Source organism: Pezoporus flaviventris, unplaced genomic scaffold (assembly GCF_033815535.1).
Source record: "Pezoporus flaviventris isolate CSIRO_AGI_PZ_B2104156 unplaced genomic scaffold, CSIRO_AGI_Pfla_v1 ptg000001l, whole genome shotgun sequence".
Lineage (NCBI taxonomy): Eukaryota > Metazoa > Chordata > Aves > Psittaciformes > Psittacidae > Pezoporus > Pezoporus flaviventris.
In genome coordinates this window covers 1147889-1162073 of record NW_026892549.1, presented here as the reverse complement: position 1 = coordinate 1162073, position 14185 = coordinate 1147889, and the positions used below count along the sequence as shown (strand labels likewise).

The 14185-nt window shown below is 38.3% G+C and overlaps 1 protein-coding gene across 4 annotated transcripts in view; it reads left to right on the top strand.

The window, feature by feature from the left end:
• The window catches only part of XRCC5 (X-ray repair cross complementing 5), a 53826-nt gene that overhangs the window by 10168 nt on the left and 29473 nt on the right, over positions 1-14185 (top strand). For all 4 annotated transcript variants that reach the window (XM_061459448.1, XM_061459354.1, XM_061459535.1 and 1 more), the window contains 5 exons: positions 4212-4326; positions 6004-6142; positions 8635-8747; positions 12260-12322; positions 13019-13156. In XM_061459448.1, the coding sequence (XP_061315432.1) occupies positions 4212-4326; positions 6004-6142; positions 8635-8747; positions 12260-12322; positions 13019-13156 (568 nt within the window). The remainder of the gene's footprint in view (positions 1-4211; positions 4327-6003; positions 6143-8634; positions 8748-12259; positions 12323-13018; positions 13157-14185) is intronic.

The window sequence follows — 14185 nt, the reverse complement described above, 5'->3', positions numbered from 1 at the left end:
TTTTGGAGAGAATGTTTCTATAAATGAGATTGCAAAAGCATGTTTTGGAAAGAACATTTGCATTTAATGGTAGCCTTTGTTCTTTTAGCTCACTAGTTTATTGAACTCCCACTAATGTTTTGAGTAATCGTAGAATAGTTAGGGCTGGAAAGGACCTTAAGATCACCTAGCTCCCGCACCCCTGCCATGGGCAGGGACACCTCCCACTAAACCATGCCTTCCAAGGCTCTGTCCAACCTGGCCTTGAACACCACCAGGGATGGAGCATTCACAACTTCCCTGGGCAACCTATTCCAGTGCCTCACCACCCTAACAGGGAAGAATTTCTTCCTTATATCCAGCCTAAACTTGCCCTGTTTAAGTTTGAACCCATTACCCCTTGTCCTATCACTACAGCCCCTAATGAAGAGTCCATCCCCAGCATCCTGAGAGGCCCCCTTCAGATACTGGAAGGCTGCTATGAGGTCTCTATGCAGCCTTCTCTTCTCCAGGCTGAACAGCCCCAACTTTCTCAGCCTATCTTCATACGGTAGGTGCTCCTCTGCTGATCATCCTTGTGGCCCTCCTCTGGACTTGTTCCAACAGTTTCATGTCCTTTGTAATGTTGTTTGTTGAATCATAAAATGATTAGGGTTGGAAAGGACCTTAAGATCATCTAGTTCCCTGGTCTTTAATCAGAGACTACTGTGCTGTTGTGCCAAACAGTATAATTTTTTAGAGGCATTCCTAAATGCAGGAATTGAAAGATGGTTTTTCACTTCATGTTTTCCCAGTGAAAGAATGCAAATATATGTTTGTGTCTGAAAAACTGTAGTTAATGATATATCCAACACTTCTCCATGGAGGTGTTGTCTCAGGAAAAAAGCAAAATGCATCTGTGTGCTTTATAGAAGTCTGCTGTTACTGTCTTAGTAATTCTGTTCTACAATTATGGAGTGCCATCTTTTAGATAATGTGTTTTTCAGGAATCTTAGTAAACCTTAACTGTAATGTGATTATCAAGTGTAATGTTTAGATGAGGTTTGTACCTGAAGGTTTGCATGTTATTATTCATAATTTTATTTGTGGGGTTTCTTTCCCTCACCCTGCCCAACTGATCTGCTTTGCACCTTAGCAGCCAGTTAAACTGTTATTTTGCATTAGTGTGGATTAGTGAAGAAAAATGTATCACTGTGTATGTACTTCATATTAGTCAACATGGGAATCAGTCTGCAGAAGAAAGCAGGCTTTGTCAGTTGTTAAAAGGCTGCATGGAAAGGCAGTATCTTTCTGGGCCCATTATCCATTAGGATAATCCATACGCATGAAGCTACTACATGGCTTGTCACCTTCTTTATCTCTTAATCACAGGTCCATGCTACTGTGTAAGCTGTTTTTGTGCCATGATTTAAGGGAAAATCCAAAATCTCTGGATAAATAGGCATATGGCTAATAGATTAAAGCTTTAGTTGTTTAAGAATATGTGAGATTTTAGATGCACTTAAGTTATTTATCAAGGTTTAAGAAGTTAGCTTTTCAAATCTGTCATGATAATTTACCAACTTGGGTACACTCTCTGTTTCCCTATATTAATTATTCCTGCTGGTAAAAATATTTCAACTCTTGTGAAAATAAATTAGTCATGCCAAGAAAGTAAGTGAGCAATTTTTATTTTTTTTTTTTAAAGGGTTTGATATTCTGACTGGACAGGAGGTACTTCTGCTGCCTCTGGATTTTGGGGGAAGGGATTGGAGAGCAGTTTTTTTTTTAAAGTCCAAGTTGAAATGTGCATTTAGTAGGGTTTTATTGGCTACATCTTTGATAAGATGGAGCATTTTTCTTCTGTAAATGTAAGGAATTAAAAGGGCAGAATTCATAAATTGAGCTTAAATGACATTTTTAGGCATTTGACACGTGTTTGATTTTCACACACGTTCTTGAATGTATGTTGAATACTTTTACTGATGTCGTAACAGATTCTTTTTAAAAATCCTGCATTGATGTCTCTATTGCTTCCTTTCCATGAGGAAAAAGCAAAATACGATGTGGACTTGTGCAAAGTGTTAAGCACTGTCCCACACAACATCCTTGCCTCTAAATTGGAGAGACATCAATTTGATAGATGGACCATTGGTTGGCTAAAGAACTGGCTGGATGGCCTCAGAGTTGTGGTCAATGGCTCAATGTCCAGCTGGAGACCAGTAACGAGTGGTGTCCCTCAGGGATCAGTGTTGGGACCGGTCTTGTTCAACATCTTCATCGCTGACATGGACAGTGGGATTGAGTGCACCCTCAGCAAGTTTGCCGATGACACTAAGCTGTGTGGTTTGGTTGATACCCTGGAGGGAAGGAATGGCATCCAGAGGGACCTTGACACGCTTGTGAGGTGGGCTGATGCCAACCTCATGAAGTTTAACCATGCCAAGTGCAAGGTCCTACAGCTGGGTCAGAGCAATCCCAAGCACAGCTACAGGTTGGGCAAAGAAGAGATTCAGAGCAGCCCTGCAGAGAAGGACTTGGGGGTTTTGGCTGATGAGAAAATGAACATGAGCCAGCAGTGTGCGCTTGCAGCCCAGAAAGCCAACCATATCCTGGGCTGCATCAAAAGGAGTGTGACCAGCAGGTTGAAGGAGGTGATCCTGCCCCTCTACTCTGCTCTTGTGAGACCTCACTTGGGAGTATTGTGTGCAGTTCTGGTGTCCTCAACATAAAAAGGACATGGAACTGTTGGAACAAGTCCAGAGGAGGGCCACAAGGATGATCAGGGGACTGGAGCACCTTCTGTGTGAAGACAGGCTGAGAAAGTTGGGGCTATTCAGCCTGGAGAAGAGAAGGCTGCGTGGAGACCTCATAGCAGCCTTCCAGTATCTGAAGGGGGCCTCTCAGGATGCTGGGGATGGACTCTTCATTAGGGGCTGTAGTAATAGGACAAGGGGTAACGGGTTCAAGCTTAAACAGAGCAAGTTTAGATTGAGTATAAGGAGGAAGGTTTTTTTTTTTTGCTGTAAGGGTGGTGAGGCACTGGAATGGGTTGCCCAAGGAAGTTGTGAATGCTCCATCCCTGGTGGTGTTCAAGGCCAGGTTGGACAGAGCCTTGGGTGCCATGGTTTAGTGTGAGGTGTCCCTCCCTATTGCAGGGGTGTTGGAACTGGATGATCTTAAGGTCCTTTCCAACCCTAACTGTTCTATGATTCTGTAATTATCTCATGATAAATATCCCAGTGCATTTTCTCTGTTAATTCTGTCTTAAATTGTGTTAGACATTAAAAAAAAGTCAGCTCATCCTAAGAAACATGAAAATACCAAGAATTCTATACTGATTTTTCAGGTGTTAATGCTAATTTCTGCCAGACAGGTGCTTTACTGAAGAGAGAGGTAGGTCTTGGGTTTTATCATCATGTGCAAAAGAGCAGGTCAGCACCGTTTTATCTTTGCTTCATCGTGCAATAAAAGAAAAATGGATTGCTTTCTCTGCATTGTAATTGTACAGCAAAATAGCTGGTATGGTTTATGTTAGCTGGAAGCTGTTCTGGGGTGCAATCCTATTTGATTTCACAGTAATATAAGTTAATTAGTTAGTAGATTAGTTAATTTTTGGACTCCACTGCTTAAAGTTGTGCAATGAAGTTAACACTTTTTAGTATAAAATCATTACAGTTCCTTTTTTTTTGTCTTTATAAACTTGTATATATGCTGCTTATGCTAGAAACATTGAAAGTAACTTGTTTCACTCTAGCGGAATGCCCTGAAAATAATGAGTTCGTTAGTACTGTATAAAAAACAAAGTGTCAAAAGTTAATTACCACACAGACAAAATCCTGTTAATTGAAACTGGATTCTTTATTTCTTCATGTCCACTGCAGAAAACATTTTGCCATTTAGGGAGCTTTTTCTAATTTGGGTTTTTCAAATAGCTACATGCCCTAATTGGGTGAGCAAAGATAATTGTAAAACACTTAATAAGCGATTGTGTGGTTTCATACTGTCTTTAAGCACTAGTGTCACACCATGGTAAAGGCTTGAAATGTGAATAATCTGCTGTACCACTTCTTTTTTTCGTTCTCTTTTCCTGACAATAGTTAATGACAAGATTATTCATACAGTTTATTTTCTAGTGCTTTGTGCAGTCGTAAGTTAAAACGATTGGACTCCTGCATCTCCCTGAAAAGAGTGTATTGTCTGTAATATTTTATTACGGTTTACCAGAGTTCATTTCTGTTTTCCTGATTTAGAGAAAGCCTGGAGCATCTTTCAATGTTTAAGAAAATAGAAAGAAGACCTATGGCTTGGCCCTGCCAGCTCACTATTGGTTCTAATTTGTCTATAAGGATTGTGGCCTACAAATCAGTAAGTTCATAAAATTGTATGTTTTAGTGTATTTTGGCAGCAAGTTAGGTGCAGCTGCAAGTTTTTTATTTAAAACCAAGAAAATAAAAGATAAAACAACATCTGAAATAATTATGGCAGAGATTTTATGTGCGTAGACGGCAGTACATCTGAAACTGTGGTTCCCACAGCAACTCTAACTTCACCATATTGTACACACGTTAAAGAACTAAAATTCACGATGTACAGAAATAGAAGTAATTGCTATCTACACTCTGACACTTAATGGTGTTGAGGTTGATGAACCTAATTAAGAATGCTGCAAATGTAAAGCTTTCCATTCGGCATAAGTGATATGTCTGCAGCTCAATAAGACTTAATATATGATTCTTAAGCTCTAGGCACAAGAGGAATTATGCACATGTGTATGTAAAATGGTGGGCCTGAATGTTTTACCAGCTATTGTTTCAGATCACATCTGTTGTTACTTCAGACTTGGAAAAAAAGGTGTATTTTTTCAGCTTGTTTGCTTTATACTCTTTGGCAGAGCTTGTGCATAGTCTGTTTCCCTTACAGTTTACACTGTCCTTCACACAGTGCCAGGAAGAAGTAAGTGTATTTAAACACAGAAAATGTGCAAAATTTCAGTTATTGAATAATTAATGGGTAACTATATAGTGGGGCAGTGTTGATGGGTCTGGTGAAATGGAGATTACTTGGTTTGTATTTGAACCCAAGACAAAGAGTCTGGCCAGTGTCACAACATTTCTGGAAGATGTATTGTGAAGTTGAAATATATCTGATTTCTCAGAGACAGGCATACTATCCTTGAAAGATGTCTCTGCTGCTAGCTTTCTATTTATGCTTACTTACTTTTATTGGGATATTTTGCCAGATCAGTACAAATATGCACTAAGCGTCCTCTCCTGAAGGTCTTTATTTTGTGTGTAAATTAAGCTTGGGAGAGTGAGCAACAATGAACTGAGTGACTAGCCCAAAGGTCATACAGCAGTTGGGTCAGAGCTAGGAATAGACTTGAGATATCTATGGATATAATCTGTTCTGTCTTTTCTGTTTTCTGGGCAGTTTTCCATTTTTCTTCTCATTCACTAAATACACCATTGATTTTACTAAAGTAGTGATTAAAAAAAAAATATTTTTCTTTCCCAGTTGGGAAACATTCACTCATTGCAGACATTTATTCCTTCTTTCCTCTTCCAGTCCTGTTATGCAACTGGGATCTTCTCGTGCCTTTTGGGGAGGTTCCAGTAATATATGGTATTTTTATCCTGAATTGTAGTAAGCCTGATGCAAAGCATGGGCAAACAAGCTGAATAAGCTTTGAATATTCTTGCATCTTTAACACGTATCTAATTTTTTTGTCAAAAGTGTTTATATAGGTGGAGGAAGTAAAATACATCTCAAGTTACATGCTATCTGTGACTAAAAGACTTTCACAAATGACTTAGCGCATTACTTTAATGAGTAATCAGGGCAAATATGGTACAGTTCAGGTGCTAGGTCACAAGCAGATCAGTCTGTGCTGAAAGCACTGTGTCAGCAGTCAGAGATGCGTATTTGAGGCTGTCATTATTAGTCCCTTATTGGGAAAATAATGCAAACTTGGTCTCAGAATTTTTTGCATGTTTTTGTAAGCAGTCTGAAAGATGTTCCTTTTCTTTGAATTCTGATATAAAGGTCACAGAAGAGAAGCTGAAAAAAGTTTGGACAACTGTGGATGCTAAAACCCTCAGAAAAGATGATGTGCGGAGAGAGACTGTTTACTGTTTGAATGATGATGATGAGACAGAGGTTGAGAAAGATGATACTATTCAAGGTATGACTTCTTTATGTACACCCTGAAGACAAACCATGGTAATGGCTTGTACTCTTAAATCACCTAAACATCTTTCAGTTTTATACTTTGAAGCCTAGCTGTGATCTTAGAATGTAAGTTCTGTAAGCTGATGGAACCCAAGACAGTGTTATGTGAGACTTTGTCTTCAGATATTTTAAAAATTCATGCTTTTGCCAGTAATAGGAATAACAATAATAATACCACCAGGTAGGACTTGAAAGGTACTACAGCTTCCTAAACTATATTCTCTGGAGGACCATACCTCAGTTCTGTATTGAGTAGTGCTGCTACCTCTATTCTGTTTTCAAGTCTTCAGTTGTACTGATCACATGTATACTTTCATAACACTTTCTTTTCTAGATAACCAGCTGCTCTAGATACTCTGAAATTGGGAAGATGAAACCATTATTTCCTTCATGGATGCACTTTGGAAAACCACCAAGCATAGTTTGATGACAGCTCTCTATATATTTCCTTTAAAAGGTTTTATGGAGGAGGTTGCTTCTTGAGCAGCATTAAGTAAATTGAGAGATGAAAATTTCAGCATGTTTCAACTTGTTTTCTTACTGTAGTGTTCAGAGACAAATTGCTTTGGGTTTACTTCTCATCCCTTTTTCCAGTCCTTCCTCTCATACCTGCTCTTCCTTGCCTGCCCTGTCCTCAGTGGCAGTAGAGGAGGACGTAAGATTGTGAGCATACAACAGGATTGAAAGGGAAAAGTTAGTGGAGGGATCTGGAGAAAAGGGAAATTCTGAGAACCAGAATATTTGGTGCATGCTCCATCCCTGTCAGTGTTCAAGGCCAGGTTGGACAGAGCCTTGGGTGACATGGTTTAGCGGGAGATGTCCTTGCCTGTGGCAGGGGGGTTGGAGCTAGATGATCTTAAGGTCCTTTCGAACCCTAACTATTCTATGATTCTATGATTAAAGGAGGGTTTAGTGTTCAAGAGTCTATTAGTTTTGTTTCTTAAATTCTATAATAGGTTCTATCCGAGGTATAGTTATGAAGAATACTTCTTTTATAATCTTCAGCTTGTTTCAGAGCAGATTTAATTCCATACAAGACTGAAGGCCCCAGAAGAGTATGAAATGCTCTAGTTTTAAAAGACTGAGTTAAGCAAATATATTTACATTTTTTGTGCTTGTATGGATATATTTTATTACTAATTTTTTTCTTTCTTCTGCTGTTTTTATCCCGCACAAGGGCAAGTGTATTAACTATAAAGGGCAGAACTATTGAGATAACAGTGTAGAAAGTGCTCTCAAATGGATAAAGTAAATTTAAAAATGAAGATCGATACTGTATTTTTTTTCATTTAACATCTTTCAATTGTAGCAATCAAAGGTGTCTTGTAGCAGTAGCAGATAAAAATGTCCCAATGACTGTGCTGTTTTTTTAAGCAGAAATGATAGGTAAGCAGTAGTAGTCTGTTTATGTTTTATAACTTCAAAACTTATAATAAAATTTAAAAAATCCACTTTTTATGTTATGTATATTTTGAAGCATTTGTGACCATTCTCTGCTGATGTCCTGACAGCCTAAGTTGATGAGTGCATGTGGGATATTAGTAAGAAGTGATGAACAGCTCAATGTGAACAAAGAGATCAAAGATTTCTCCATCAGTGAACTTTTTGAAAATACTGTAATTAGACAGTATTTTGCATTTGAAGCACCCATACTGAAATTCCATTCATTCTGCATGTGTGCTTGCTTTTCAGTTTCCAGGAAAAATCTGTCTGCATATAGTTTTTCATCCAGGGATTTACCTCTGTTCCTTCTGCTTTCTTTGCACTTGAGGATATTGTCCTTAGTCTGTTATAGTATAAATAAAGTGATCATGTTACATACAGGGAGGGTATTGGAGCTTGACATGGCGGAATAAGCAGTTGGAACAGATGATAGATCTGAGAAGCTAACAACTTCCTGTTTTGTGGAGGTATCCCTGCAATGTAAGGCATGGGAAGTAAAACAAATACATACAGACACCACTTCTGCATACAACCTGTACCTTTGTGTATGAAGGTGTATCTCACTTCCACTGTTAACACATTTTGTTTTCTGGATCTCTTTTGGTTTCCTGTCTGTGCTCTGTGGTATGTTTGGTTTTTTCTCTGTTACATTTGCAAGGAGTGTTGCCGTCTACTTGCTGAAATCTATTCCGATTTGCTTAAATCTGTTCTGCAAGTGTAACTTTATTGGGCAAGATGTTCAGTTTCCTTATTTTCTGCTCTCTACGAGGGTAGCTGTATTACATAAAACAATGCACAAGGAGTGCAACTGCTATTCATGGAGTACAAAATGTTTCTTTCTATGGGTGTGTGGTTTTTTTGTTAACAGGGAAAGTAATTTGATGAGTGTGTGTGGAGTGTAGCTGTGGGGCATGCATGATTGTTAAAATATTCAGAGAGCTAATTTTGGTGTTAGAGTTGTAGGGCCATATGCTTACCGGATGCTCTTGTCTTATTCTCCAGGGTTTCGCTATGGGAGTGATATAGTTCCTTTTTCCAAGGAAGATGAAGAGCAAATGAAATACAAAACAGAAGCAAAATGCTTTTCTGTTTTGGGATTCAGCAGATTCTCTCAGGTACAGTACTAAACTTATTCCCATTCAACTACCTGGGTTGTTCGAACAATGGATTTCAGTTTGAATTCACTGAAGTTGTGATGTGGTACTGCATTCCAGTGTTAGGAGGGGGGCATCTGCAGTCATGTATATAGGAGTGATTTGTCTTTGTCATTCCAGTACATGTAAACAGTATGTAGTCTTGTGAGGACAGACATTCATAAATGTGGCTGTTGGGCCCTCAATTAAAGTAAGAACCACGGAACTCAGATCTCTGTGGAGACAAGAGATATTGTAGTTTCATTTCATCTCATGAACTTAAATAGTGATGCCAGATCTGCAACAGAAGGTGGTCTCTTTTCTGTTCAGATCATGCAGTAGCCTTTTTGGGTTTTGTCCAGCCATGAGAGCAGAAGAAGTCTCTCTCTGAACATTAAAGAAATGTCACAGCCTGAGAACTGACTGGGTTTATTCTCATTTCCATGAGGACTAGTTTGTAAACTGTGACTTGCTTCTTGTTTCTACTATGATAAAACCTAAATGTAGCAAAGACTTCATGGAACTTAGATGAAGATAATGTCGTTCAAAAGCTCTCCGTATTTCAGCAAGATGCTTGGTGTTTATAAGCACTTAACCTGTACTTGTGATATTAACTTTGCCATTCGTTTTAGCTGGAAGATGTAAGAAACTTATATTGTGCAAGTACCTTAATAAAAGCTATCCAGCACAAGGTGCTTTCCTGCAGAAAATCCAGGACTTGAGTATTAGGGAAGCCTTAGGCAAAGGCTTAAGAAAACCCTTCTTGAAGCAGCACATACGAGGAGAAAGTACAGAGATGTGAGCACCAGTATTTGCTAGTAATGTTAAGCTGCTCCCACTCTTTCTTCTCCAGGATATTGCGCAGGGTGACTGTAATTTTACTCTTGGAGTTCACTTGATCCAGTCCCCTTCGCCACTCAAAACAGAAAGAAAATCATAGGGCAGCACTGCACCTTCTGTTCTGAAAGCTCTCAGCCCTCTTGCTGTTCTTTGAAATGTATCGCTGTCCGAACGAAATAGTACTGGTGATGAAAGCTGAGGAATCGTTACCTTTACCAGGAAGGAGAGATGCTAATAAAATAGGTAGTATCTGTGGGAGCTTGCTCCCAAATGGATGTTACTAAACATATTTTTACTTTACAGTACAGGTGGCACAGAGACCCCTGCATGTTGCTAGTTATGCCCTTACGTTATTGCAGTGTGGTGGTCCAAAGCATATTATTAACTTGGCCTACAGCTGAGTCTTACTGTCTTCATTTAATTCCACAAGATGTATTTCACCTTGTGCAGCATTTTCTTATGCTGGAGGCTGATCTCCTATTTTGACCTGAAGTCTGACTTTTATTTTAAAGAAACTAAGAGGAAAACAGATAAAAAAATAATGCTCCTGTAAGTGAGCTGCTGTTTTACGTGGTTTCCACCCCCCCCCCTTGGTCAGACAATGTGTTAATACCTTCAAATACATAATTAATAATTAATTGTAGAATATAATTAATTCTAGGATTATTCTTGATTCACATAAATATACCTCAATTAACAAATTGGCTTATATTTTCTCAGTGCACAAAATATATTATTTATTGCTTTTGATAATTTTTTATGATGTGCTTCTCTGGTTTGTGGCTTTCATAACACATAGGAATTACATCTTAAGTAAAGTGTGCTCTGCTTCTGTAACTAGTAGTGTGAGCAATTATGCCCAATAATAGTTGTGTAGACATCAGTATAATAAAATTATTCAGGTGTGATTGCAGAATTAAAATTACGCTGTTTAGATAATGATATCAGGAAGTTTTCAGCTATGACTGGAATTTTCAAAACCCATGCTTTCCTTATGTTCTGGAATTTTATTGTTTGGAATCATAATATTGACACTATTCAAATGTATGTTTTGTATTAAATTGTTTCTTTAAAAAACTTTGGGGAAAAGATTATTTATTATTAACTAGAGAAACTGGAACAGCTTCAAATACATAATTAAAGAAGGACTAGAACCACCTTATATTATTTTTCTGAGTTATTCACATCCCTCAGGAAAGAAGATCAGAGGCTGCTTAAACTTTGATTTTTAATTTATAAGTAATGCCATATAAATCAAGAAATAATACTTGAAAATATTACAAAGGGACCTTTTTTTTTCCCGTACACAAAAAAGGTGTAGTGACACACACATCTGGTTATTTATACTATACTGAACATAAAATTTCCTGAGTTTTTTAAGAGAAAACAGCAAAGAATAATTGCAGGTAGAATAATTTGAGTTGAAAAATCGTGCAGTAATATTTTAAACAGTTCTTCTTGGATGCAAGTTGGCTCTGACTTCAACAGCATTATGGTAATTTGCTAAATAATGAAACTCCAGGTTAGGTTGGGACAGTAATTTGAAGAGATTTTTCTGTAACAAAGAAATGTAATTTTACCCAGGGTTCATAGTAGTATGCAGTCTTGGTGACACGTTTTCTTCTGTTACAGTGTTTCTCTGGGTGTCTCCCAGCCTCTGTGGTTCCAGCTATTCCAGCAATAACCCTTGATGAAATTGTTTTTTATTTTTGGGGGGTGTGTGGTGTGGTTCAGCCATGCTCATGAACAGCATAAACTCTGCCAGCAGAAGTGCTTTGCCAGCACAGGCGCATATACTTCATGTTGCTGTTGAAGTAGCTTAATTAATTAGGGATGTGACTTTTTCAGCTCCTTTTTCACATATCTTTGCTAGGAAAATCTTATAGCATAGATGTGGTGTCTACTAGGTTTAAGCCTTTTATTAACTACTTTGGTTTTCCACACTGACTTCTGAATTACTACAGTATTATTCAGACTGCTAACAGCTGCAGATGCCGTAATTTTTTATTCCTGCTTGTTGATGAGCAGGAATACAGGCTGAGAAAGCTGGGGCTGTTCAGCCTGGAGAAGGGAAGGCTGCGTGGAAACCTCATAGCAGCCTTCCAGTATCTGAAGGGGGGCTATAGGGATGCTGGAGAGAGAATCTTCATCAGGGATTGTAGTGATAGAACAAGGGATAGTGGGTTAAAACTTAAACAGGGGAAGTTTAGACTGGATATAAGGAAGAAATTCTTTCCTGTTAGGGTGGTGAGGCACTGGAATGGGTTGCCCAGGGAGGCTGTGAATGCTTCATCCCTGGCAGTGTTCAAGGCCAGGTTGGACAAAGACTTGGGTGCCATGGTTTAGTGGGAAGCGTTCCTGCCCATGGCAGGGGGGTTGGAACTAGATGATCTTAAGGTCCTTTCCAACCCTAACTATTCTATGATTCTATGATAATGAAGGTATGAGAGTGTCAAGTTGAATATGACTGAATATCCATATTGAGTGATAAATGGAGATACAAAGCGTATACAAGGCTTTAACTTCTATTCACAGTCATGAAATTTTGTGGCTTCTCATTTGAGTAATATGTTAGTTTCATAATTTCATAGGTGCAGTTGCATTGCTGATGTTTTCTTTAGATGAAGCTAACTCTTGGCCATTTGAATCTGTAGATCCAGAGGCATTGCTACATGGGCAACCAGGTTCTGAAGGTCTTTGCAGCAAAAGATGATGAGGTAAGATGAACTGGAGTTTAATGCTAAGGGTGTTTTTCTGTGGAACAGAGAAGAATAACAGTGACACTTGAGATTGTCCTGTCTTTCTGTGTTAATAAGGCACATAGTTCTAATGCAGGTTATGTAGTTCTTGTTCCACTGCCCATTAGGATGAAAAGAAGTTGGATTAGACCCCAAATGAGTACCCTAACTCATGAATAATGAGAAACTGGTAAGTACTATGCTTGTGCAAGAGCATTTGGAACCTAGAATTGGTGCTTAAGTCCATTCACATGCAGAGCAGTGGTAAGCTCTGTCACTGTGTTGTTTAGACCAGACCTCCAAATTATTTTAAAAATCAGAGATAAAAACCTCACTGTATGGTGCTATGATGTGTTCCTTTAAGTGTCTGTCTTCCCTCTCTTTCTCTCTCTCTTGTAACACTTCTGAGAGCTCTTCAAACCTAGTGGAAAAGGTGGAATGTGCTAGATCTAAAGTTTGCTCAGCTTTGAATTGATACACTATCATGATGAGATTGGACCTTTCTGCATCTTCATTTTTCAAACATGAAAAATGCTTGTGTTGAAGTTATAGCTGAAATGGGAACTAGTCTTGGTTAAATCAGTGCAGTAGAGTTCACTGTGAAAGATGTATTTCAGCAGGCTAATGACAGCTTGCAGGACTGTGTGGCTTTTTTTACTTTTTGTCCCCTTCCAGAATGCAGCAGTTGCTTTTTCTGCACTTGTTCATGCATTGGATGAGTTGAAAGTGGTAGCTGTAGTACGTTATGCTTATGATAGAAGAAGCAACCCACAAATTGGAGCAGCTTTTCCATATATTAAGGATGCATATGAGGTAATATTTCACTCTTGCCTTTCTATAAAGCATCCATACTGATGCTTTGCAAATACCAATTAATAAATGATCATATTTGAACCATATGCAGTGTTTTGTAATACTGGAAGAAACCAATGTGACTTTTCAGTCATAGTACCAACTGTTAGGGCAAAGAGGTAATAAAATTACCTAGAGGTAAGAAAATTCCCTAGAAAAAATACATGGAAAAATAATGTAATATGGTTCCACTAGTATCCCCTATGATGGCTTGACAAGCAAAGATCTGGGAAGGGCTTTAAACCCTTATATTACCGGTTTAAATGGTACTGATTTTTGTTTCAGTAACATAATAATAGTTTCATTTTATTATCCTGGAACTCTGAAAATTTTTGGTATCTAAAAACAGTATAATCCCATAGTTATGTAATAAGTTGCCACTGCTTTTTTGCTGTGTGACTATCTACCTCTCTGCATACAGTCTGATGTTGTACTGGATTCCTTAAGTTTCTTAAACTGCAGATTTATTTCCAGGTTGCTTGGTAGTGCAAAATTTGAATTTGATAGTTGATGTGGCATTTCAAGCATGTCCAACTAGGCTGTTGTCATTAGATTTCCGAGGCAACTGGAACTGAGTGGACGAGTTCACAGCATTTAAAGCTGTTATTCAAGTTTATCTGGAGAGTTTGTAAGACAGTATTTACTTGAAAAGGTTATTTTAAGAAACAGGAGGAGAAAGGTTTCTTAGAAACAAACAGGAATTCTGTATGCAGCATAATCATATATGAAATATATATATAAAAAATTCTGAGACACTCAGAAGCAACACATATCGGTATTTTTGCAGCATGTTTCCACTGATCTTACTTATGAGAGTCTATTGAAAGAGCTGAATTCGTATAACATGGCGAAGCAGTGATGAAGGTGGGGGCGGACATAGCAATCTTCAGACTTTTGAAGGATGTAAACATAAAGGATGGAAAGGAATTATTTAGGGTGGTATGAACTGGAGGAGGTATTTGAATAAAGAAAAAATGAGGCTGAGAATGT